The 22,544-nt window shown below is 38.4% G+C and overlaps 1 protein-coding gene across 1 annotated transcript; it reads left to right on the top strand.

Annotated features, from left to right (window-relative positions):
* Nucleotides 1-219: 219 nt before the first annotated feature.
* Nucleotides 220-22,339, top strand: KLRG1 (killer cell lectin like receptor G1). Its single transcript, XM_053554642.1, has 6 exons — nt 220-560; nt 3,509-3,559; nt 6,815-6,919; nt 9,265-9,434; nt 20,476-20,576; nt 20,935-22,339. Exons 1-6 carry the CDS (start codon nt 350-352, stop codon nt 21,044-21,046), a joined length of 750 nt encoding a protein of 249 aa, XP_053410617.1. The 5' UTR covers nt 220-349; the 3' UTR covers nt 21,047-22,339.
* Nucleotides 22,340-22,544: the final 205 nt, after the last annotated feature.

The raw sequence follows: 22,544 nt of genomic DNA, 5'->3' as shown, positions 1-22,544 counted from the left end.
GGCCCTTGAACTCCCGTTCTGCGCCCGACTTCCCCACGTCGGCAGTCAAACGGGTTCTGGCAAAATCCAGCGGGTACACGAAGCAGAGGGAGGTGGCCCCGGCAGCCCCTCCAGAGGCCAGGTTGCCGGCGAAATACCTCCAGAGCTGAGTGTGTTTATCCACACCCCCCAGGAAGATCTGCTTGTACTTATCCATAAAGGCAAAGTTGAGGGCTTGGATGGGGAAATAGCGGATGACGTTGGCCAGGTTGCCCCTCCAAAAGGACAGTACGCCCTGCTCCCTGGGGATGCACACGACGCAGTCCACAATGCCCTTGTACTGCTTATCCGCCGCAATCTGCTTGCTCGCATGCTGCACCTGCAGCAGCAGCTTGACCCTCTCGATTGGGGCCAGCGCCGTCTTGGAGTTGGCGGCAGCGATGCCCCCGGCCAGGAAGTCCTTGGCGAAGGAGATGGCCTGTTCCGTCACGGTGGTGGCACAGGCGAACAGCCGGAGAGCAGGCGCGGAGGACAGAGGGAAGGCACCGCTGACTCAGCACTGCCACAGCTAGGACCTAAAGGTGAAGTGTGTGTTTTGATATCTAAATATTTAGGAATTGTCTAGATTTCCGCTTGTTATTGATTTCATGTGGCTGCAGAATATATCTGTAACATTTAATACTTTGAAGTTTATTGAAAGTTGTATTATGACCCAGTATATAATTAATTTTTTTGTATATTTTTTTACACTTGAAAAACATGTATTCTCTAATTATTGAATATCATTTTTTTGGATTTTTTTCTTTTGTTGAAGAGGGGACAGGATCTCACCCTGTCCTACCCTCTCACCCAGGCTGGAGTGTAGTGGCATGAACCTAACTCACTGCAGCCTTGACTTCCTGGGCTCAACGTTCCTCCTGCCTCAGCCTCTCAAGTAGCTGGGACTGCTGCCACATGTCATCACACCCAGCTAGCTTTTTAATTTTTAGTAGAGATGGGGTCTCACTATGTTATCCAAGCTGGTCTCAAACTCCTGGACTTAAGTGACCCTCTGCCTTGAACTCCCAAACTGGTGAGATTATAGGTATGAACCACCATGCTCTCCTGTTGGGTAAATTTTAATTAAGTAAAGTAGTTAATGGAGGTGTTGAGGTCTTTTATATTATTATTGCATTTTATTTAATAGTTTCATCAGCTACTGAGAAAGGGTTGTTAAATCTCCAACTATGATACAGATTTGTGTACTTCTCTTTAATTCAGTCAGTTTTTGCTTAATATGTTTTAAAGCTCTAAATTAAGTAGATGCCTATTTACAGTAGTTATGTATGCTTTGATGTAGTGACATATAATTATGAAATGTACCTCTTTATTCTTATCTACTTTGTCTTATATTAATATTACCACTTGTGGTAGGCTGATTAGTGATTTTCCCCACATGACAAACATGTTTACGTTCTAATCCCTAGAACCTATAAATATGACACCTTATAAGACAAAAGAAATTTTGTTGCTATGATTAAGAGTTTTGAGATGGAGAGACTATGCTGGATTGTCCAGGTGGTTCCAGTGTAATCATGGTGTCTTTATATGAGAGAGGCAGTAGAGTGAAGTCAGAAAAAGTGACAGCAAAAGCAGAGGTTGGAATGACACATTTTAAAGGAGGAAGAAGCAGCCCCAAACTACAGAATTTAGGCAGCCTCTACAACTGGAAAAGTCAAGGAAATGGATTCTCCTTTGAGGTCTCCAAAAGGAAAATAGTTTTCTTTCTGTTTTTATGAATTTGACTACTTTATCTACCTCATATAAGTGGAACCATGCAGCATTTATCTTTCTGTGACTGGCTTATTTCATAGAGCATGATGTCCCCATGGTTCATCATGTTGTAACATATGACAGGATTTCCTTTTTAAGGCTCCACGGTATGTGTAGACCACATTGTTTAGATTGCTTTCCTTTTAAGGGCAAAAAAATTTGTTCTCACCAGGCATTTAAATTACTGGTAGATCTTTTTTTTTTTTTTTTTTTTGGTTTTGCAGTTTGGCCGGGGCCGGGTTTGAACCCGCCACCCTCGGTATATGGGGCCGGCACCCTACCGACTGAGCCACAGGCGCTGCCCACTGGTAGATCTTTTTGATGAAGTCCATCTTTGTTTTATTTTTTGTTAGTGCTTCTAAGTTATCAGCACCTCTGTTCACACTGTTCGGCCTTAGCTCTTGGCCCAGTAGGAGCCTATCTTAGCTAGGATTTGCAGAATTTTGTCACATGTCTGTACAGCCCATCTCTCAGCTACAGACATGTGATGATTTCCCATACAGTCTCCTGGCACCTTTCTCTGTGCAGTTCTCTTGTCAGTTACCCTGCCCTGAAAATTCTAGGCACTTAGGGAGCTCAAAACTCCAATCTCTGCCTCCATAGCTGAGTGAGATTGCGTTCTGTTTAGGATTCATTTTTTCTGTTCTGTGCTAGAAAGTGGCCCTAGGTTGGAAGTAAGGATGATCACAGTACTCACCTTTCTGTGTTTGCTCTCCCAAGGATCACAGTGCTGCCTTTTGTGTGCCTGAAAACAGTTGCCTCATGTATTTTCTCATGTATAGTTTCTGCCTGGAAGATAAGTCTAATAACACTCTGTTATAGCTGGAAGCAGAAATACATTAGTTTTTATTTATTAATATTCACTCTTCTCATTCTTCTATCTTTATATATTCTATCTTGGTAACCTAATCTATTCTTAAGAGTGTTAATTGTCTTTCTGTTTTCCTTAATTTAACTTTTCAATAACTTTTCCCCTACCAGAAACAAATCACTAAGACTTTAACATGTATTTGTTTAACCTGTTACCCTTTTTAGTTGTCTTTGCCTATGAAAATGAGACAATAAGGAGGGAAATTTAATGGAATTTCTGACACCAAGAAAATAAAGATTGATTAGAGCACAACTGGGATAATGCTTTGGGGAAGACATGGGTATGTCATATTCACAAAACGTTTCTGGACAAGAGTCCATTTCTGCTGTGATTTTATGCACATGTAGCTAGTAGTCTACTTTAGTGCCTGTCACTACCCAGCAGGTTCAAAAAAATGATTAAATCAATCCTATTTGCATACAGTATTTTTTTCAGAAGGAAACAAAACAGAAAAAAATCTGAGATGAATTCATAACTAGGAAACACTCTCATTTTTACTCTAGTTTCCATAATCAAAATTTTCAGAGCTGAGAGCAATTTTTCCTTGCTCTACAGAATTATGTGAGATGGGAATTCAATTTAATACATATTCAATGAACATCTAGAGAATGTAGTGGGGCAAAAAATCAATAATTTAGAATACTAATTTCTATAGGCAGCCCCAACATTTGAATCATTTCCTGAAAAATTGCTTCTGCTTTTGTTAAGTTTCCTGCTAGCAGTTTAGAGATTGGGTGTTTCCTTGCTGATAACATGTCTCTTCACACTTTTATAATTTAACTCTGTCAAGTGAATGTGAAAGATATTAGACAGAGATGACTGACAGTGCTGTTTATTCCATGTTAGAGTTATCTCCTGCAACCCAAGCCCAGAACGACTACAGACTACAGCAAAAAGGTGAGTTAACAGAATTAGTATGGAATACTACACATGGTGACCATAGGCTAAGGATGAATGGGGAGGAGAATGAGTTTGGAGTAGAGGGTGCAGAAAAATTGACGATAATTGGAGGAAATATCTTGGTTCAGTTCAAAGTCTGGAGTTGGAATATGAAAATTTGGTATGTGGTCCTGAATCTGATCTTAGGTCTCAGGTAACTTCTTTTCTAACCATTCACTTCTATGATCCCATCTGGGAAACCCAAGCCAGGGCAATACTGTTATTTTGTATTACTCCTGACCTAAAGGTAAGAACTTCATTGGGAGAATTTTATCCCTTTAGTTATGTTTGGACTGACTGTTTAAATCTAGGTATATCTGTTTTCTGGACTATGAAATGAGGAGGATGCCAATCATTTTATTAATAGGTAATGGTAAGAGTTTGTCAAGATAGCAAGTGATTCACATAACTAGGTTTTTTTTTACCTTACAATGTTGCATCAGAATGATGACATGTGAAAGAAAAGGTATGAAGAACATTACAGATAAGTAGTTCCTGTGAGTGTTTGGGGATATGAGGGCAAACAAACCATTTTTATATAGAGCCCTGAGAGAATATTATCTGAGAGAGGCAGGTAGTAGTGTATATGTCAAAATTAATATTTGATTTTATATCTTAGTAGTAAACTTGTGGAAAGTATATTCTTTAGTGTAGCTCCATAAGTTTTATTTTCTTTTTGCTATATGGTCCTATTATTACAGTTTTTAATGTTGTCCATTGATAGCATGGCCATAATGTGCTAAATCATTTAAGCATTTAGATTTATTTGTATTACTATAAATTATGCAGAATTGCACATCTTTTTTTGTATACTTATTCCTCCTTTTGGATTATACTTGTGCTAACTTCTGAGGAATATAAATATCAAGTCAAAAGGAATGTATATATTTAAAGTTTAATCTCAAGGTAATGCAACTGATGATAAGTTGGAATGTAATGGTTGGGGCCATTTTTTTTTTTTTTTGAGACGGAGTCTTTCTTTGTTGCCCTGGGTAGAGTACCGTCATGTCATAGCTCACAGCAACCTTAAACTCTTGGGTTCAAGGGACCCTCTTGCCTCAGCCTCCCAAGTAGCTGAGATTATAGGCACCCCCCACAATGAGTTTTTCTTTAGAGACGAGGTCTCATTCTTGCTTAGGCTGGTGTTGAACTCCTGAGTTCAAGCAATCTTCCCACCTTGGCCTCCCGAAGTGCTAGGATTACAGGTGTGAGCTACAGTGCCCAGTCTGGTTGGGACAATTAAGGGACTCTTAATGGGTATATATTTAAGGTAAATTTGAAAAATTAATTTTACTCACTTTCTTGAATTGCATGGTGGTTTCACAAATTAAATTTTTTTCACTTAGCATAATATCTAAAATGAACATTTGTCTATGTCATTTAATGTTCTTTTGTAGTGAAAATGTATTTCTTTGGTCACTAGAAATCTAGGGTTTTTAGATCCATCAATCCACATATTTATCATGCAGTTTTCTTTCTTTATAAATAGTTTTTTCTTTTAAGAAGTTCGGAATACTTTACATTTACACACACATAACATATAGAATAATGTATCTAAAACTTAAGTAGGAAAATGAGGCTCAAATAGATAAAATTAATTTTCTAATTAAAAATTGCCAAGCCCAAAGGAGTCAGAATTTAAACTTAAATATATTACTTTACAGATTTTTGTTCATTACACATCATTTCTGCACTATCAGACTATGAGATAAAATAAGGGCTTGGGAAAAATACTTCATTTTTGAATGTAAAAAACAGCATAAAATGGTATTCTTAGATATAGCTTGTATGAACACAGTTAATATGAAGTGTCCCATCTTTAGCATGATATCAACCTACACCCACTGCTCTTTAATAACCATTCACAAATCCCTTCTGAGATGTAGATTATTTTATTTTCATTTAAATTTTATGTATTCAAATTTTCAATAGATAATACATTCCCATGGTTCATAACTCAGAAGGTACAAAAGAAAACAAGGTAAAAAGACCTCCTGGCTCCGTGTCTATAGTTCAACGGCTAGGGCGCCAGCCATATACACCGGAGCTGGCGGGTTCCAATCCAGCCTGGGCCTGCCCAACAACAATGACAATTACAACCAAAAAATAGCCAGGCATTGTGGCGGGCACCTATAGTCCCAGCCACTCGGGAGACTAAGGCAAGAGAATCACTTAAGCCCAAGAGTTTGAGGTTGCTGTGAGCTGTGATATCACAGCACTCTACCAAGGGTGACATAGTGAGACTGTATCAAAAAAGGAAAAAAAAAAAAGACCTCCTCCTATCTTGACCTTGTAACCTATTTCTCCTCCCCTGTTCTGTAGAATGCTTCTTTCTCTTCAGTGTATATTGTGAAAATTATTTCCTATTGGTAATATTATCTTTATCATTCTGTTAGAAGCTGCATATTTACTTTATGAATATATCAAAATGTATTTGACTGTTCTTTTTAATTTTTTTTCCAGACAGGGTATTGCTTTGTAGAGTGTAGTGGTGTCATCATAGTTCACTGCAACCTCAAATTCTTGCTTCAAGCGATTCTCCTACCTAAGCCTCTTAAGTTGGGGCTACAGACGAGGTGTGCACCACCATGCCTGGCTAATTTTTTTTCTATTTTTTGTGGAGACAAAGTCTTGGTTTTGCTTAGGCTGGTCTTGAACTCCTGGCTGGCCTCAGCCTTCCAAATTGCTGATTACAGCCTGTGATCTATTGCGCTGGGCCTGATTGTTCTTTTATTGATAGATGTTTAGGTTATAGTCAATATTTTCTTCTTACAGATATTGTTGCCATGAAAAGCCTTACACATGTGACATTTTGCACATGTATGAGTTATCTGTAGGGAAGGTTTCTCAAAGAGAAATATCTGGGTCAAAGGGTAAATGCCCTCACAATGTTGGTAGATATGGCCAAATTGTTCTCTAAAGAGGTTGTATTAATTTGTATTTTTATCACCAAAGTATGAGATCACATAAACCCCAATTTCAAAGGAAAAAAATATTCTTTAAGTTGATGTAGTGTGATCCTTGATACAGGTGTCGGTGGCTACCTTAGACTTTAGACAAACACTGACAGATCTGGGAAAGGAATCTTTATGGGCTGGGTCTCAGTTCCCACAGGCCAAATGGCTTTAAGATCCCAGATATTATTCTTCCTGACCTTCTTTTTTTTAACATTTCTTCTGACTCAAGATTTTGTTTTGGATTCTGTTGTTTCAGCTTCTTCTTCCAGGCATTCTCTTTTGTGCTATGTGGCAATAGCTTTGGGGGTTCTGACTGTGATTCTTACAAGTCTGCTGCTATCCCAATGGATTCTGTGCCAGGGTAAGAGCTAACTTAAACCAAAATTGGTCTTTCATTTTACATTATACACATAAAAGCTATGTATTATAACATAACATGACATTTGAAAAGTTAAAAGTAATTGAAACAAAATAATATGGTTATTCCCTGAGTACAGCCTCCCAATCTTTGATTGCTTACATTTGTGTAAGTATTTAGCTTCTATTTTTTTTTTTTTTTTCTTTTTGAGACAGAGTTTGACTCTGTTGCCCAGGCTAGAGTACCATAGCATCAGTTCAGCTCAGAGCAGCCTCACACTCCTGGGTTCAAGTGATCTTACTGCCTCAGCATCCCAAGTAGCTGTGAGACTGCACCAAACCTTATTGTTCTTTTAGTGATAGACATTTAAGTTGTATTCAATATTTTCTTCTTACAAATATTGTTGCCATGAACAACCTTATACATATGACATTTTGCACATGTGTGAGTTATCTGTAGGAAAAGTTTCTCAAAGAGAAATTTCTGGGTCAAAGGGTAAATGCCTTTGCAATGTTGGTAGATATGGCCAATCATATGGTAGCCACTACAATGCCTAGCTAGTTTTTCATAAATTCATATATTGCTTTTCAATTTTATATTGTATCATAACATTTTTACTTATTACCATATTTATTGTGATAATTAAATTATAATATTAATGGTATTTAATATTTCACATAATAGACATAATTTAATTAAACCTATTCTGATTCTTTTTTTTCCATTTGGGTGTCTTCTCATTTTCTAGGTTTAGTTCCTCTAAGTCCTTAAATCTGGGGATCCAGAGACGTCTATAGAGCATCTATAAGGTGCTTCCTACAGAAAAGATATCTAATCTTTACATGAAAATAACTTCTTTCTTTCTTTCTTTCTACCTCACCTCACCTCACCTCACCCTCACCCCCTATGCTGGAGTGCAGTGGCATCGTCTTAGCTCACTTCAACCTCAAACTCTTGGGCTACAGTGATCCTCTTGCCACAGCCTTGCAAGTAGCTTGGACTACAGGCTTGTGTCATTATGTCTGTTAAATTTTTTATTTTTAGTAGAGGTGGGGTCTTGCTGTTGCTCAAACTGGTCTTGAATTCCTGACCTCAAACAATCCTCCCACTTGAGCCTCCCTCCCAGTGTGCTTGGATTATAGGTGTAAGCCACCACATCTGGCCAAAAAGGACTACTTTCTCTACTTTTTAACTCTCAAATCTAGAATACACATATCTATTCTGTAATTATCTATTTATACATATACTCATCTGGCATAATGGCTTATACTTGTCCACTGTAGAATTGAGCTTATGGCGAATTTATTCAAATGTGTTTTATGTAAACAGAAAATGAATAAAATTATGGAATCTTAGATGGAATTAACCTTGACTGCTTAGTCCCTTTTTTTTTTCGTGGATAGGGTGGCCCCAGGTAGAGTGCAGTGGCATCATCAGAGCTCACCGCAACCTCCAGTGTCTGGGCTTAAGCTATTCTTCTGCCTCTCAGCCCCCAGGAGTTGCTGGGACTAGAGGCCTGAGCCACCATGCCCAGCTAATTTTACCACACCGAGCTAATTTTTTTCTATTTTTAGTAGAGAAGGAGTTTTGCTCTTGCTCAGGCTGATCTCAAACTCTTGACCTCAAGTGATCTTCCTGCTGTGGCCTCCTAGAATGCTAGGATTATAGGAGTGAGCGGCTGCACCCAACCCAGTTCCTTTTAATTTTGACAAAACTATAAGCCAACCATTTTAAAGGAATGAGGATCTCCAGTATTTACAAGAACTTGGTTAAGAGAATTCTGTCATTTTCTACTTTAGCATCTGATATATGTTTCTGTCAGAAAATCTTTTTTTTTTTTAAAGTAAATTCTTCTTGCTGAAGTAAATTTTGTCCAATTTCCAATGGTGATAGACAATCACTTCTGTAATAGTAAACAGACAAAACTTTTCATTCTAATTGTTTGCTTTTTAAAGTTTTTTTCCCTCTTCTTATGTACCATTATGGGGTATCAGGTTGAGGTTGGGCATTCTGAATAATTCTGCCTGATTTAAGCACTATAGTGACCACGTGTAGAAGTACACAGATACATATCACACAATGCACAGTTATTTTCTCTCACCTGTGCACAGAGATCTATAGCATGAGTAACGTACTCTCTCCACAGTCTTCAGGTGGACTGTACCACATTTTCTTCCTTGCTCCTTCAGTCACTGTCACATCCTTGCTTAGAGGGATGCACACTAGTAGTGATGGAGGTGAACATTGTGAGGTATTCAGTTTGTGAACATTGTTATGCATTTCAGTGACGTTCATCTGAGAGACTGAGTGGTCCATAAAAATGTGAACCAGGTCCTCTTGCTTTCTAGGCACCACCTATTCCACTTGTGTCAGCTGTCCTAGCTGCCCAGACCTCTGGATGAGATATGGTAACTATTGTTATTATTTCTCAGCGGAGAAAAAGGACTGGAATTCTAGTCAAGAATTCTGCTTAGCCAAAGATGCACATCTCCTTGTATCTACAGACACCCAGGAAATGGTAAATGCAAACACTTAAAAATGTTAATTGTTTTTTGGTGAATGCTCTTCAAATGTATCATGCATCCTTTTTTGACAAGCAAAAGAAATTTGTGATTTGGGGGGAGACTGTGTTCTTCCTTTTAACTCTGCTTTCTCTCTCCTTCCCCGCTACTTCTTATCCTCACACTGCCTGACCTAACAAACCTCGGTTGCAGCAACCCAGATGCTTATGTATGCATGTATGTGTGCGTGTTGGGCATAGGAGGACGATGAATATTACAGAGAAGAATTAGACCTGAAATTAAAAGAAGTAGTAGGTGGCTTGGCGCCTGTGGCTCAAGTGGCTGAGGCACCAGCCACATACACCTGAGTTGGGGGATTCGAATCCAGCCCGGGCCCTCCAAACAAGAATGACAGATGCAACCAAAAAATAGCCAGGCATTGTGGCGGGCGCCTATAGTCCCAGCTACTTGGGAGGCGGAGGCAGGAGACTCACTTGAGCCCACGGCACTCTACCCAGGGCAACAGCTTGAGGCTCTGTCTCAAAAAAAAAAAAAACAACAACAACAAAAAAGAAGTGGTAGGTCCAGAAACACACAGATCCAACAATAAGGAGGCACTAGATTCCTACATCCTCCCAAATCTGGAATAGACGTTATCTGTATCAAGTTACTGGAGAGGGAGGGGAAGGCAGAAATCCCTGGGACAAAGTGATCATGGCAAGGGCTTAAATGCATACTTTTAAAATGTTTTCCCTTCATTCATTGGAATCCAACAAGTTCTGGACCTGGAAACTATTTCTGGAAAGTTAAGATGTAAGAAAGGAAAGCTGTGTGCGTGTATGTGTGTGTGTGTGATCTTAAACACCTGGCAGTACTCAGCTGGTGGGCTCCACTCCCACAGTCCTCTCGGATCCTTCCTTCCTGCCCAGCATTTCCTTGTAGAAGAGCTGTGTGAGTCCTAGAGCATTAAGGCAATAGAAGGAATTGATATCCTGAGCTAACCTTGTGCAAAAATCAATCAGTTTGTCTAATGGTCAGCGTAAGTAAGATAAGAAATCCTAATTTGGTTTTTAATACTAATTTAATACTAATTTTTATATTTTGATATTGTTTTCTGTTTTCTTTTTTGAGTAAAGTCATGGAGACCGATTTGTTAATAATTTAAGGCTGAGTGCAGTGGCTTATGCATATAATCCCAGCACCTCAGGAGGCTGAGGCCAAACACTGAAGACCTAGCCTGGGAAACATAGCAAGATCCTGTTTCTCCCCCAAATAAAAAGTTATCTGGATGTGGTGGTGCATACCTATAAGGCCTAGCTACTTGGGAGGCTGAGGTGGGATGATCATTTGAGTCCAGGTGTTGGAGATGGCATTGAGCCATGATCAAGCCACTGGACTCCAGCCTGGGAAACAGAATAAGACCCTGTCACTTAAAATAAAATTCAACTAAAAAAAAATTTGAAGTATATTGAATTTGGGAAACTCAAAAAGATAATTACTCCAAAGCAATTAGGTAGAATATACAGTTCCTAAATGTTATAGCTACCTATATATAGAAAAGATTAAAGTACTGTATATAGATTCTTGTTTCCTGTTAAAGGAATACTTATTCCTTTGAAATTCTGGATAGACTCTAAACATCAAATCATTCCACATATGTGACTTATTTTTTCTTTATGTCTTCCCTAGGTTAGATGGCAGAATGCATTAAGGTCTACTCACTCATTAGACGAGATCTTTGGTTTTACAGCTTCTGGTAATAACAGGCTTGCTTTCTGGATTTTGTTGCAGCAACTACTATTCTTATTTTGACACAGCCACTCTGAGGACTTGGGCTGACTAAAGTCAATAGCAGAAGTGAGCAACGGGCTTGAAACATTGCTGGGCAAAAGTGATAGGAGTTAGCAGTCATAGCCCAAGACACTGCCACAGAAGACTGTGTAGCAGCTACTGTGTTACACAGTGCCAGAATGAGAAATGAGGAGAGAAAGAACTAAGAGTATCCGGGAGTTGTGGATATTTTTGTCTCTGAGGCACCTAGAGGAAGGGAGGGTACTGGGGATTTTGTCCTTTCTTTCCTTACATTTCCTGGGTCCTTTATGGAATATTGAGTAAACTCAAGAGAGTTACATTGGCTACATTTCCAAAATGAGTGTATTTTCTTCTAAGGTCCCTTGGTTCAAGTCAGTACTGGAGAAGGTAAAATGTCTTTGCTAGATTTAATAGCACCACAGGTAAGTTTTAGTTCTGACATTATTATGGAATCTTGCCTGGTTCTCTGGCTTAATTCTTTCTCTTGCTCCAGCTTTTGTCAGATTCTATAGAGCCAAATTGATTTATATCTGATTTGCTGAGCTTTTTGGACTAGTATTATTATTCTTGTTCTATAGTATGTGTGCTGTTTTAAGTTATGTGTGATGTTTCAAGTATTATACTGGGGTCTGAGGTCTACCAAAAGACCATATGAAAAAAAAAAAAAGAGGTCTCTGGGTCTATTAAACTGAAGTTTTTCATACTAGCATTCCATGAGTGGAGAAAATACTACTAGGAAATTAGGTTTCTACATGTAGAGTCCGCAGGTCTATAAAGTATCCCTCTCAGGCTGTTAAATAGTCATCTTTTGGGCGGCGCCTGTGGCTCAGTGAGTAGGGTGCCGGCCCCATATGCCGAGGGTGGCGGGTTCAAACCCAGCCTTGGCCAAACTGCAACAACAACAACAACAAAAGAAATAGCCGGGCGTTGTGGCGGGCGCCTGTAGTCCCAGCTGCTCGGGAGGCTGAGGCAAGAGAATCGCGTAAGCCCAAGAGTTAGAGGTTGCTGTGAGCCGTGTGACGCCACAGCACTCTACTGAGGGCGGTACAGTGAGACTCTGTCTCTACAAAAAAAAATAAATAAATAAAATAGTCATCTTTCAGTAGGATATATAAATGTAGTCCACCTCCTATCTTAGATCAGTTATGGCAAAGTGTACAGAAATAGAGAGGTTACCAAATGTCCCAATTTTTTTATGTATATTATTTTTAATCTCTATAGCAATCCTAAAAAGTGAATTCAGCATCTGTTTTATTAACAAATGAATAAAATTCAGAGGAATTAATGAACAAGTTCAAGGCTACAAATTTGGCAGACCCAAATATTAAATTGCACATCAATTTACTGTCAAAGGCACTTACAGAAATATTGTATTTGACAGCTTCTGTCCATCTTGTGCATGTTGAGAATGGTAACTTTTCCTATTAATCGTCTTCTGGAGTCTTGTCTTTTCTGTATGTGTTTAAAAAATTATTTGAATTTGAAATATGCAATGTACATATGGCCATTGAGATAAAAATAAAATAGATGCTTACTTATGATCTCTTTTTCTATTCTGGACTTAAAGATTATTCTTGATAGAGAAAATATTAATAAAAATAGAATTAAAATGGAATCACTCTGTTATTTTCTCAGTTTTCTATTAGCATCTAAGATTTACCCTTTGTTCTTTTGCTCTTTGAATATATCTTTAGATCTTTAGCTATATTCAAATTCTTGCTTTTTTTTTTGAGATAAGAGTCTCACTATGGCACCCTGTGTAGAGTGCTGTGGCGTCACAGCTCACAGCAACCTCAAACTCTTGGGCTTAAGCGATTCTTTTGCCTCAGCCTCCTAAGTAGCTGGGACTTACAGGCGTCTGCCACAATGCCCAGCTATTTTTTGGTTGCCATTGTCATTATTGTTTAGTAGGCCTGTGCTGAGCTCGAACTTGCCAGTTTTGGTGTATGTGCCCGGCACCCTACTCACTGAGCTACAGGCACCGAGCCCAAATTCTTGATTTTTCTTGCCCAGTTCTTCACACTTTCTTTCTCATCCTGGACAGCTTGAAGCCAGCCTAAGGCCTTGGATATTTCCAGGCACTGATAAAAGTATCTAGGTTGTTGCCCAAAACATTGAAAGAAACTGGCCTCTTCTCTGAGCCAGATTCCTTAAACGTTCATAAAAATTCCATACCCTGAGCTCCTCGCTGTGAATACATCTAGGTAGGACCCCTCTTTTCTCTTGCTGTAATGAGAGATTGCTACTGCCTTCTGTACGTTCCCCAAATTAATGCTTTGGCCTTATCACCCTGGAATCTAGTACTTCTTTCTTTGGAATCCATCACAGGACAGTCTTGGGCACTGTTTTGCCGGAACTCCTTGTCTTTCCTGGGGACTCCAACCTCTGGCTTAGCAGGACAAAACAGAGACATACTGTTTATGAATACATTTATCCTGTGTTTCCAGGCTTTTTGGAAAACCTGCATTTTAAGTTCTGCTTTTATCTTATAGCACTATTTCATTCCTGTTTTTTCTGAGCTTTAAATTATTCCATTTAATTTTTTTAAAATTGTAAAAAATGTATTTTATTATTTTAAAAATTCTGCATTACTCTATTGTTTAAATCTTTCCATATTCTTAGGTAAAATTCTACTTATTTTCAATTGTTATGAGCTATGAGCATATTCATATAACTCACTTTTTGTGGAGTCATATTTTTAGGTTATATGCTCTAAAATTAAGTTAGCTAATTGAAAGTTATGATTTAATATTTTTGATATATTGTTAGTTTTTCTTGATATGGATCAAAATAACTTAGATACATTCTATAAACTGTATTCATTTTGGAAGTTTAAGGAGTATATTTTGTGCCTTAATAATAACATTCTAATTTCAATTTAAAAATATTACCTACAAAAGTGTGTGTGTGTGTAGAGCATAACTATTGACCTAAAAAACAAAAAAGAAAAAGAAAAGAAAAAATGCACCTGATTTCATTTGTTTAGGTTTTGTTTTCATTTTGCTTTTAGGTTTTTCTCACTAAAATACAAGTAAACAGGATGGGTGCGGTGGCTCATGCCTGTAATCCTAGCACTCTGGGAGGCCCAGTTGGGTGGACTGCTTGAGCTCTGGAGTTTGAGACCAGCCTGAGTGCAAGTGAGCACCCTCATCTACTAAAAATAGAAAAGAAAACTAGCCAGGCATGGTGGTGCATGCCTGTAGTGCCAGCCTCTTGGGAGGCTGAGCCAAGAGGGCTGCTTGAGCCCAGGGGTTTGAGGTTGCTGTGAGCTATGATAACAACATGGCACCTTACCCAGGGAGACAGAGTGAGACTCTGTCTCAAAAAAAAAAAAACAAAAACCCCAACTATAAGTAAACATTACAAACTCTAAAGTGGCATAACACCTACCACTGGGCTCTATCACACCTTCTCTAGGTGACAAGAGTTCTTCGTTAACGCCCTAAGAAGCTGCACCTTCATTTATTTTCTCCAGTGAGTCACACATGCACACATTCCCCATGAATACATAGAAAGCTAATTACACTCTGGTTCTGAAGGCCTTTTCTAAGTGGGAAGGTTTTTGTTTTTATTTATTTATTTAGTTATTAGTTAGATTATTTTTATAATAATCTAACTCTAAATTTTAAAATTTAACTTTATTTATTTAGTTATTAGTTAGATTATTTTTATAACCACTAGACCACCAGGGATAAATGGGAAGGTTTTCTTTTTTTCTTTTTTTAAATGGGAAGGTTTTCAAGTAAAAGTGCTATAATAAACATTTTTAACATCTGCTTCCCCAATGAGAAGTAGCAAAAAAGATTGACTGGTCAAGGGACTTAGTACAGTATGGATCTTGAGAGTAGTAAGTGGGCACAAGATTGGGGCTTGTAAGTGGCATCACCTAATCCCGGCTCTTCTGACTCTGGTTGAAATTTTGAGCAAACCTTCATCCATTTTTATGCTTCATTAGCTGCCTTTCTTCCTCTGGAAGAAAAAAGAAATGAACTGTTTTTCTTATAATGCCAGTAGAGAAATAAAGAAACATTTATTTCTTTATTTTTTAAGTTAAATTTTAAGTATATATATTTATATATATCTTAATTTACAATTTTTCATTCAAATATACTCAGATTGTGTGTGTATAGTGTGAATACAGTAGCATTTTATTTTGAATCTTTTAGATCATGACTATCATTAGCACACAAATTTTGTGAATATATATTACATTTGTACGTATATATATGTGTGTATATATAATATATATGTATATATATATGTAATATATATACACACATTTTTTTGAGACAGAGTCTCACTTGGTCACCCTCCATAGAGTACTATGGTGTCACAGCTCACAGCAACTTCAAACTCTTGGGCACAGTGATCCTTTGCCTCAGCCTCCTGAGTAGCTGGGACTATAGTAGCCTGCCACAACACCCAGTTATTTTTTTAGAAATAACTTGCTCTTGGGTGGCGCCTGTGGCTCAGTGAGTAGGGCGCCGGCCCCATATGCCGAGGGTGGTGGGTTCAAACCCAAACCCGGCCAAACTGCAACAACAACAACAACAACAAAAAATAGCCGGGCATTGTGGTGGGCGCCTGTAGTCCCAGCTACTTGGGAGGCTGAGGCAAGAGAATCACGTAAGCCCAAGAGCTGGAGGTTGCTGTGAGCCTTGTGACGCCACAGCACTCTACCGAGGGCAGTAAAGTGAGACTCTGTCTCTACAAAAAAAAAAAAGAAATAACTTGCTCTTGCTCAGGCTGGTCTCAAACTCATGAGCTTGGGCAATCTACCCATGTTGGCCTCTCAGAGGGCTGAGATTATAGGCAGGAGCCACCGTGCCTGGCTGAGTTCTTACTATTATGATGCTTACATTAAATTTTTATAATTAAAGATATGATTAGACTAATTTATTTAAGGAAAATATTTCTGGTTTAATTCTATTACTTTTTTTAAATGAACAAATAATAATTGTACATATACAGACACATATTTAAAAGAAAGGAATTAGTAGTATGTCAAAGAGATATCTGTACTCCTATATTTATTGCAGCACAATTCACAATAGCCAAGATATGGAATCAACCTAAGTATTGACCAATGGATGAATGTATAAAGAAAATGTGGTAGATATACACAATGGAATATAATTTAGCCATAAAAAATGCAGTCCTGTCATTAGAGGCAACATGGATGAGCCTGGAGGACACTGTGTTAAGTGAAATCGTCAGGCACTGAAAGATAAATACTACATGTTCTTGCTTGTATGTGGAAGCTAAAAAAGTTGATCATGTAGTAGAGAGTAGAATAATGGTTACCAGAGGCTGAGGAGAGGTTCTGGGAGAGGGATACAGAGAGGTTGATTAAGTGATACAAAATAAGAGGTAGATGAGATGAATCAATTCTAGTGTTCTATGGCACTGTAGGGTGGCTACTATTATCAACAATTTATTGTGTATTTTCAAAGGGCTAGAAGAGAGGATTTTGAATGTTTCCAACATGAAGAAATGATAAGTGTTCGAAGCGATGGATATGCTAAATATTCTGATCTGATTACTGCACATGGTGTAAATGTTACATGTGTTTACATTTCAGTCAGAAGAGACAGACAACAAAAAAGTAAATTAGTGTGGTGTTATATGTTTTGAAGAAAATGAAGGAGTATGATGTAATAGTGAATGTGAGCAGTACTTTTAATTGGTCAATTAAGGGAGGCCTCTCTGGGGAGGCAGCATTGGAGTTCAGCCCTCAACCTGATGACGGCCATGTAAAAATCTAGGAGAAAGATATTCAAGTTAGATGGAAAAACTAGGCAAAGACCCAAGGCAAGAACAAGCTTGGCATGTAAAAGGAACAGAAAGAAGGCCCCTGTGGCTGGAACCTAGTAAGTGAGTAAATGATTGGTAGGGGGGAGGTTGTGTGAGACCTCATACATTTAGTAATAATCTTAGATTTTTTTTTTCTGTGTGAGAGGTGAAGCCATTGGAGGCAATAATCAGGGTTCCGCAGAGTGACTTGCTTATTACAACAAGGGGAGGAGAGCCTAGTGTAATGCAGAAGGTTAGCACTGAGAAAGAAAACATGAATGATTATTTGTTAAGGAGACTTGGGTAAGATGTTTCACCCATGGGGACTTGTTTTCTCTTCCATAAGGATGAAGATAAAATTTGCCTACCTTCCAAGTTTGTCAAGAATTTTATAACTGGAAAGAATACTATAGAATATTAATAAGCTAAATATTCATGTTACCAAACCCCCCAAAATGGGTCCAGCCCAATTATTGACACAACAAGAATTGCCAAGTAAGAAAAGAATTTTGATGTGAAAGGTATGTGTCAGGAGAATGGGAGGAATAGTTTCAAATCCATCTCCTCAACCTACCAAGGGACAGGGCTCTTAGAGTGGGTTGTGGAGTGCATGTCATGTTATGTGGGGACTGAAGTCATAGAGTCTCCACGAGTTGGATTTAAGAAACAGTCATTGATGATAGATGGCAAGTCCTGTGGAGAGGCTAGTTAAGTCTGAGGGAGCAAAAAATAACTTAGGAAGGGGGCCATTTTACAAGGCCAGTTACTCTCATAAAGGAACTAAAAGCTCAGCCAGATTAAGCAATTTCATTATCAGAGAGTAGGGACAGAATTAGCGGCAGACTATGATATTTTGCTTTTTTTCCCCTAAATTAACTTTTAATCCAGTATTGTATTTTTGTTTTGTCTTCCTAAATGCGTACTGCATATCCAGTATTTCAAACAAAGTTAGAAATTAATACAAAGAGATTTTTGTAAACCTTAAAATATAATACAAATACATACATAGTTGCTTTTAGGACACTGCCTTGAGAGTGTCCTTAAAACATTATCATAGGAGATAGAATACCTGAGAAGGAAGCATTGATAAACAAGTTGTACTGATTTTTCAAGTGTGTCACCGAGAAGATACCAAAACCATGTGTCCTGAAAGAAACTAGTACTGAAACCCAGATGAAGAGAAAATAGAGGTTATTATCAGTATAACCTGGTTTATTGTACCCTCAATGAATCCACAACAATAAAAAAAAAAGAAAGAAAGAAAATAGAGGTTATTCTTGATGGTTGGAAGTAGCACAAAAGACTCATTTTGCCTCCTCTAGCATCTTTACTAGGACCGCGAAGAGGCTTCTTTATGCCTTTCTTGATTTTCGAAGAGAAACTCTTTATTCATGCTGGTGAAGTGCCCAAGGAGGTAAAAGGAAAAAGTTAAGAGCAGGACCCATGAAATTCTTACTCTTCAGCAACCATCTTCCAGGAGTGGAATAAAAATGGCATCAAAATGGGACATCTGGAGGTATCATAACCATAGAGAGTTTAAATCTTACTGCTTTCTTAATAGTTTCTGGGTAAAAAAGAATTACTTTCTTCCAAAGATGTTCAGCTAACTAAACTGTCATTAGAAAATATTGAAAGTGTAATTATTAGTTACACTGACATGAAATCTTGCAAAAGTATTAAGCTTTTTGAATTTATCCTTATTTTATTTCATTTTATAAAAGCAATTCCTTTCCAATATGAACTTCTTCATTTGAATGGCAGATTCATTTATCTTTTCTCTGTGGGGGAGCGTGGCACACAAATGGTATGGCCAATTTAACTTTACCTCAAGCTTGTTCCCTTTAAGAACACTTTTTTCTTTTTTTCCTATCATATACAAAATTGATGAGGACTTAGAAAATGAGCGTTTAGTGGGTGAAAAACAAGTATACTGCTACAGGCTTAATAATATTTTATGTATTCAACAATGAGAAAGACAACAGCTTCTGCAGCAGCATTTAGCTTCTTTCTTTTGAAATTATCTGAATACCTGTCAGGTACCCCCATCTAATCAAAGAGGAAGTTGCAAGAGAAAGTAGAGGTGTAATATCTTATCTGTCACATGCCAAAGATGTTCATGTCCTAATGCCTAGAACACAAAAATATGTTACCTTATATGACAAAAGAAACTTTGTAGCTATGATTAAATTAAAAATCTTGAGATGGAGAGACAGCACTGGGTTGGCCGGGTGGTACAGTGTAGTCATGAGTGTCCTTACAACAGGGAGGCAGTAGAGACAAAGTCAGAAAAAGGTGATGTGACAGTAAAAGCAGAAGTCGGAATGACATACTTTAGAGGTAGAGGGAAAAAGCCACAAATTAAGGAATGCAGGTGGCCTCTAGAAGCTGAAAAAGTCAAGGAAATGGGTTCTCCTTTGCAGTCTCCAGAAGGAAAATAGTCCCATCAACACCTTGACTTTAGGCTTCTGATCTCTAGAACTTTAAGAAAACAAATGCATGTCATTTGAAGTCACTAAGTGTTTGATAGATAATTTGTTACAGCAGTGATAGGAAACTGATGCACCACTCTGTTTTTTTTTTTTTTTTTGCTTTGCTTACTCCTTGCTTAGTATATGTTTTTTCAAATACAGTTACAGACAAAAAGGTTAATTCTAGGAAGCTGCTCTGCTTGGCAATGAACAAATCTCTAGAATTAGAAATTTACACTCTGGGAGTCTGAGGCAGTTGGATTTCCTGAACTCACAGGTTCTGGACCAGCCTGAGGGAGAGTGAGATCCCACCTCTAAAAATAGCTGGGCATTGTGGCAGGAGCCTGCAATTTCAACTACTTGGGAGGTTGAGGCAAGAGAATTGCTTGAGTCCAAGAGTCTGAGGTTTCTGTGAGCTATGACACCATGGCACTCTACCAGGGGTGACAAAGTGAGATTCTGTCTCAAAAAATAAAAGAAATTTAAGAGGTATTATTTATTTGAAGTTGGTGATTGTCTTAGCTTGGGGTTACTATGACAAAATGCCACAGACTGGGTGGCTTATACAACAGCCATTTGTCACTCACAATTCTGTAGGCTGGGAAGTCCCCCTTCCAGCTTGCAGATTGTTGCCTTATTGTTGTGTCCTCACTAAGGGGAAGAGGAGAGAGGGGGAAGGGGAACACACTCTGGTCTCTGCTTCTTCTTATAAGGGCACTTATCTCTTCATGGGGGCTCCACTCTCATGACCTCATCTTTGACTAATTCCCTCTTAAAGGCTTTTCCTCCAGATACCATCATATTGATGTTAGGGCTTCAACATACAAATTTGGTGGTGGTGGCGGTGGGGGGACACAAACATTTAGTTCTTAACAGTGATGATGAGGAAGGGTGTAAGGAGTAATTGTTTGACCATGACAAGGGGTCTCTTCTTTGGTTTTCCATGTCTTTCTTACCTTTCATCATCTTCAATCTCTCTTCTTAGAGCTGGCTCAAAGATTTCCTCAGTAAAGGCTTTTATTGGATTGGCTTGAGAAACAATTCTGGCTGGAGGTGGGAAGATGGATCAGTTCTAAACTGCTCAAGGTAAGGGGTTTCAAAGGAGAGCCCAGAAAGAGAGAGGGAGTGAGAGAGAGAAGGAAAGAAAAATTGTGTCATTTGAAGCATGGATGAGTAATAGCAGATGGAGAGAGGAAAGAGTGAAAAAGAGAGGAAAGAGAGGGAAGGGAAGGAAATGAAAAGTAGGTAAGGGCAAAAACAAAAACAAGGATGGTATTTTAAAAAGAGGTTAATGAATAGTTTTTATTCTTCTGCTGTTTTGGGAGACTGTTTCTCAGAGCCTGAGTAGGAAGAAAGAATTTGCTTAGTTTTTAGCTCTTCATGCATTTCAACCCCTTTATTGTGTATGCACCTTAAAGCAATTGACTTTTCTGATTTCTTACAGGATTGTTTCTAATAGCTTGGTACAGACTTGTGGTACCATCAGCAAAGATAGCTTCCAAGCCTCTAGCTGTGAAGTTCCTTTACAGTGGATCTGTAAGAAGATCAGACTTTGATGGTGGACATGTGGTCCTGACCCTTGGACCTCTTATGTATCCTTAAAGAGAGGGATACTCTTTTTAGAGTATCCCCGGGCACTTTTTAGAGTATCAGTAGCCCCTGGGCATTGCGACAGCCATGAGTGTATATTTAGCAAATGCTGAACTTTCTCAGACATGGCATTGAAAGTAAGATTAATGTAGCCTCCTAGAGACTGATGCTTTACTAGTGGATTCCCTTTGAAAATATTTGGATATTATGTTAACCATTTAAAGACCAAATCTAGGCAAATTTGTGAAATGAATTTTGGTTTAAGTATTTCTCAGTCTGCTAACTGATGCTGCCTCTCTCATCCCTACCCCACCATTCCTATCAAAAATGTGCCTTTTCCGTGTTATATTCTGAGCTAATCTGATGAAATCTGTACCAATATATGCTACCATTGTTGTACTTAGAGGGGTTTCTTCTGGACTGGTGGTTACTGTGTTACTTCTTCCTGAGGATATATTTTTGTGCTAATAGTGACCCTTTACAGATTAATCTTTATTCTAAAGAACAATGCCAATGGCAAGAATATAAAGTGTGCAACATGGGTAAGGGTGGGGAAGTTCCTGCTTCTCACCCCTTCACACTTACATGAAGACTGGTTGATTGCATTTTTTTTCTGAGTATACATAAGTGTGAATAAACCAACGTGTGACTAAATATTTTCCTTGCTGTGAATGTGTGATTTGCATAGTAATTTCATAATAGTGGGCAATCAGAGGAGGCATTTTCACAGAGGAAAGTTTACAGAAGCAGTGTATGTGGTTGGGCATTATTCTGTCTCAAAAGTGAGAAAAATTTTATTATTTCTCCTTGGTAGAGTTTGGACATAGACAAGGAGAGAAGGACAAAGATGTAAGAGGCAGTAATGAAGGAGACCATAATTCCATAGTGTTGATGACACTGGATCATAATCTGTCATTATTTTTTTCTTTTTTTCTTTCCTTGCTTTTTGTTGTTGTTGTTGAGACAGTGTCCCACCTCTATGCCCTGAGCAGAGTGCAATAGCATCATAGCTCACTGCAACCTTAGACTTGGACTGTGGGTATCCTGCTGCCTTAGCCTCCGGAAGCCATTGGTATTACAGGTGCTCGCCGCAGTGTCTGGTTGGGTTTTTCATTTTTTTTATGAGTCGGGGTCTCACTCTTGCTCAGACAAGTCTTGAACTCCTGAGCTCAAGCAATTCTCTGTCATTATTTTTCATAGGTTTGTAGAACATGGATTGTATCTTATCCACCAGTGTATCCCAGACACCTAAGATAGTGCTTGCATTAAGTGAATATCAAATACATAAATGGATGAATAAAAGATAATAAAAAAATTTATTATAGTTGTCTCTGTTAACCCACAAATTAGAAGTATTAAAGGCAAGCAAAACAGCATATCCTAATTCTCCCTGACCTAGCCATATGAGCATTCAATAGCTGACTCTTAAAAAGGCAAAGGGCCGGTTCAATCTGGACATAATGA

The sequence above is a fragment of the Nycticebus coucang genome, chromosome 12, assembly GCF_027406575.1.
Source record: "Nycticebus coucang isolate mNycCou1 chromosome 12, mNycCou1.pri, whole genome shotgun sequence".
Taxonomy (NCBI): Eukaryota; Metazoa; Chordata; class Mammalia; order Primates; family Lorisidae; genus Nycticebus; species Nycticebus coucang.
Note: the sequence above shows the minus strand (reverse complement) of the source record. Positions and strands in the feature narration are given on the sequence as shown.

Excerpts from the sequence above, each read along its gene's own strand:
- KLRG1 (XM_053554642.1), top strand. The coding sequence starts at position 350 with ATGCTGCACCTGCAGCAGCAGCTTGACCCTCTCGATTGGGGCCAGCGC. Across the intron at positions 3,560-6,814 it reads CTACAGACTACAGCAAAAAG|CTTCTTCTTCCAGGCATTCT; the intron begins GTGAGTTAACAG and ends CTGTTGTTTCAG. Across the intron at positions 20,577-20,934 it reads TCAGTTCTAAACTGCTCAAG|GATTGTTTCTAATAGCTTGG; the intron begins GTAAGGGGTTTC and ends GATTTCTTACAG.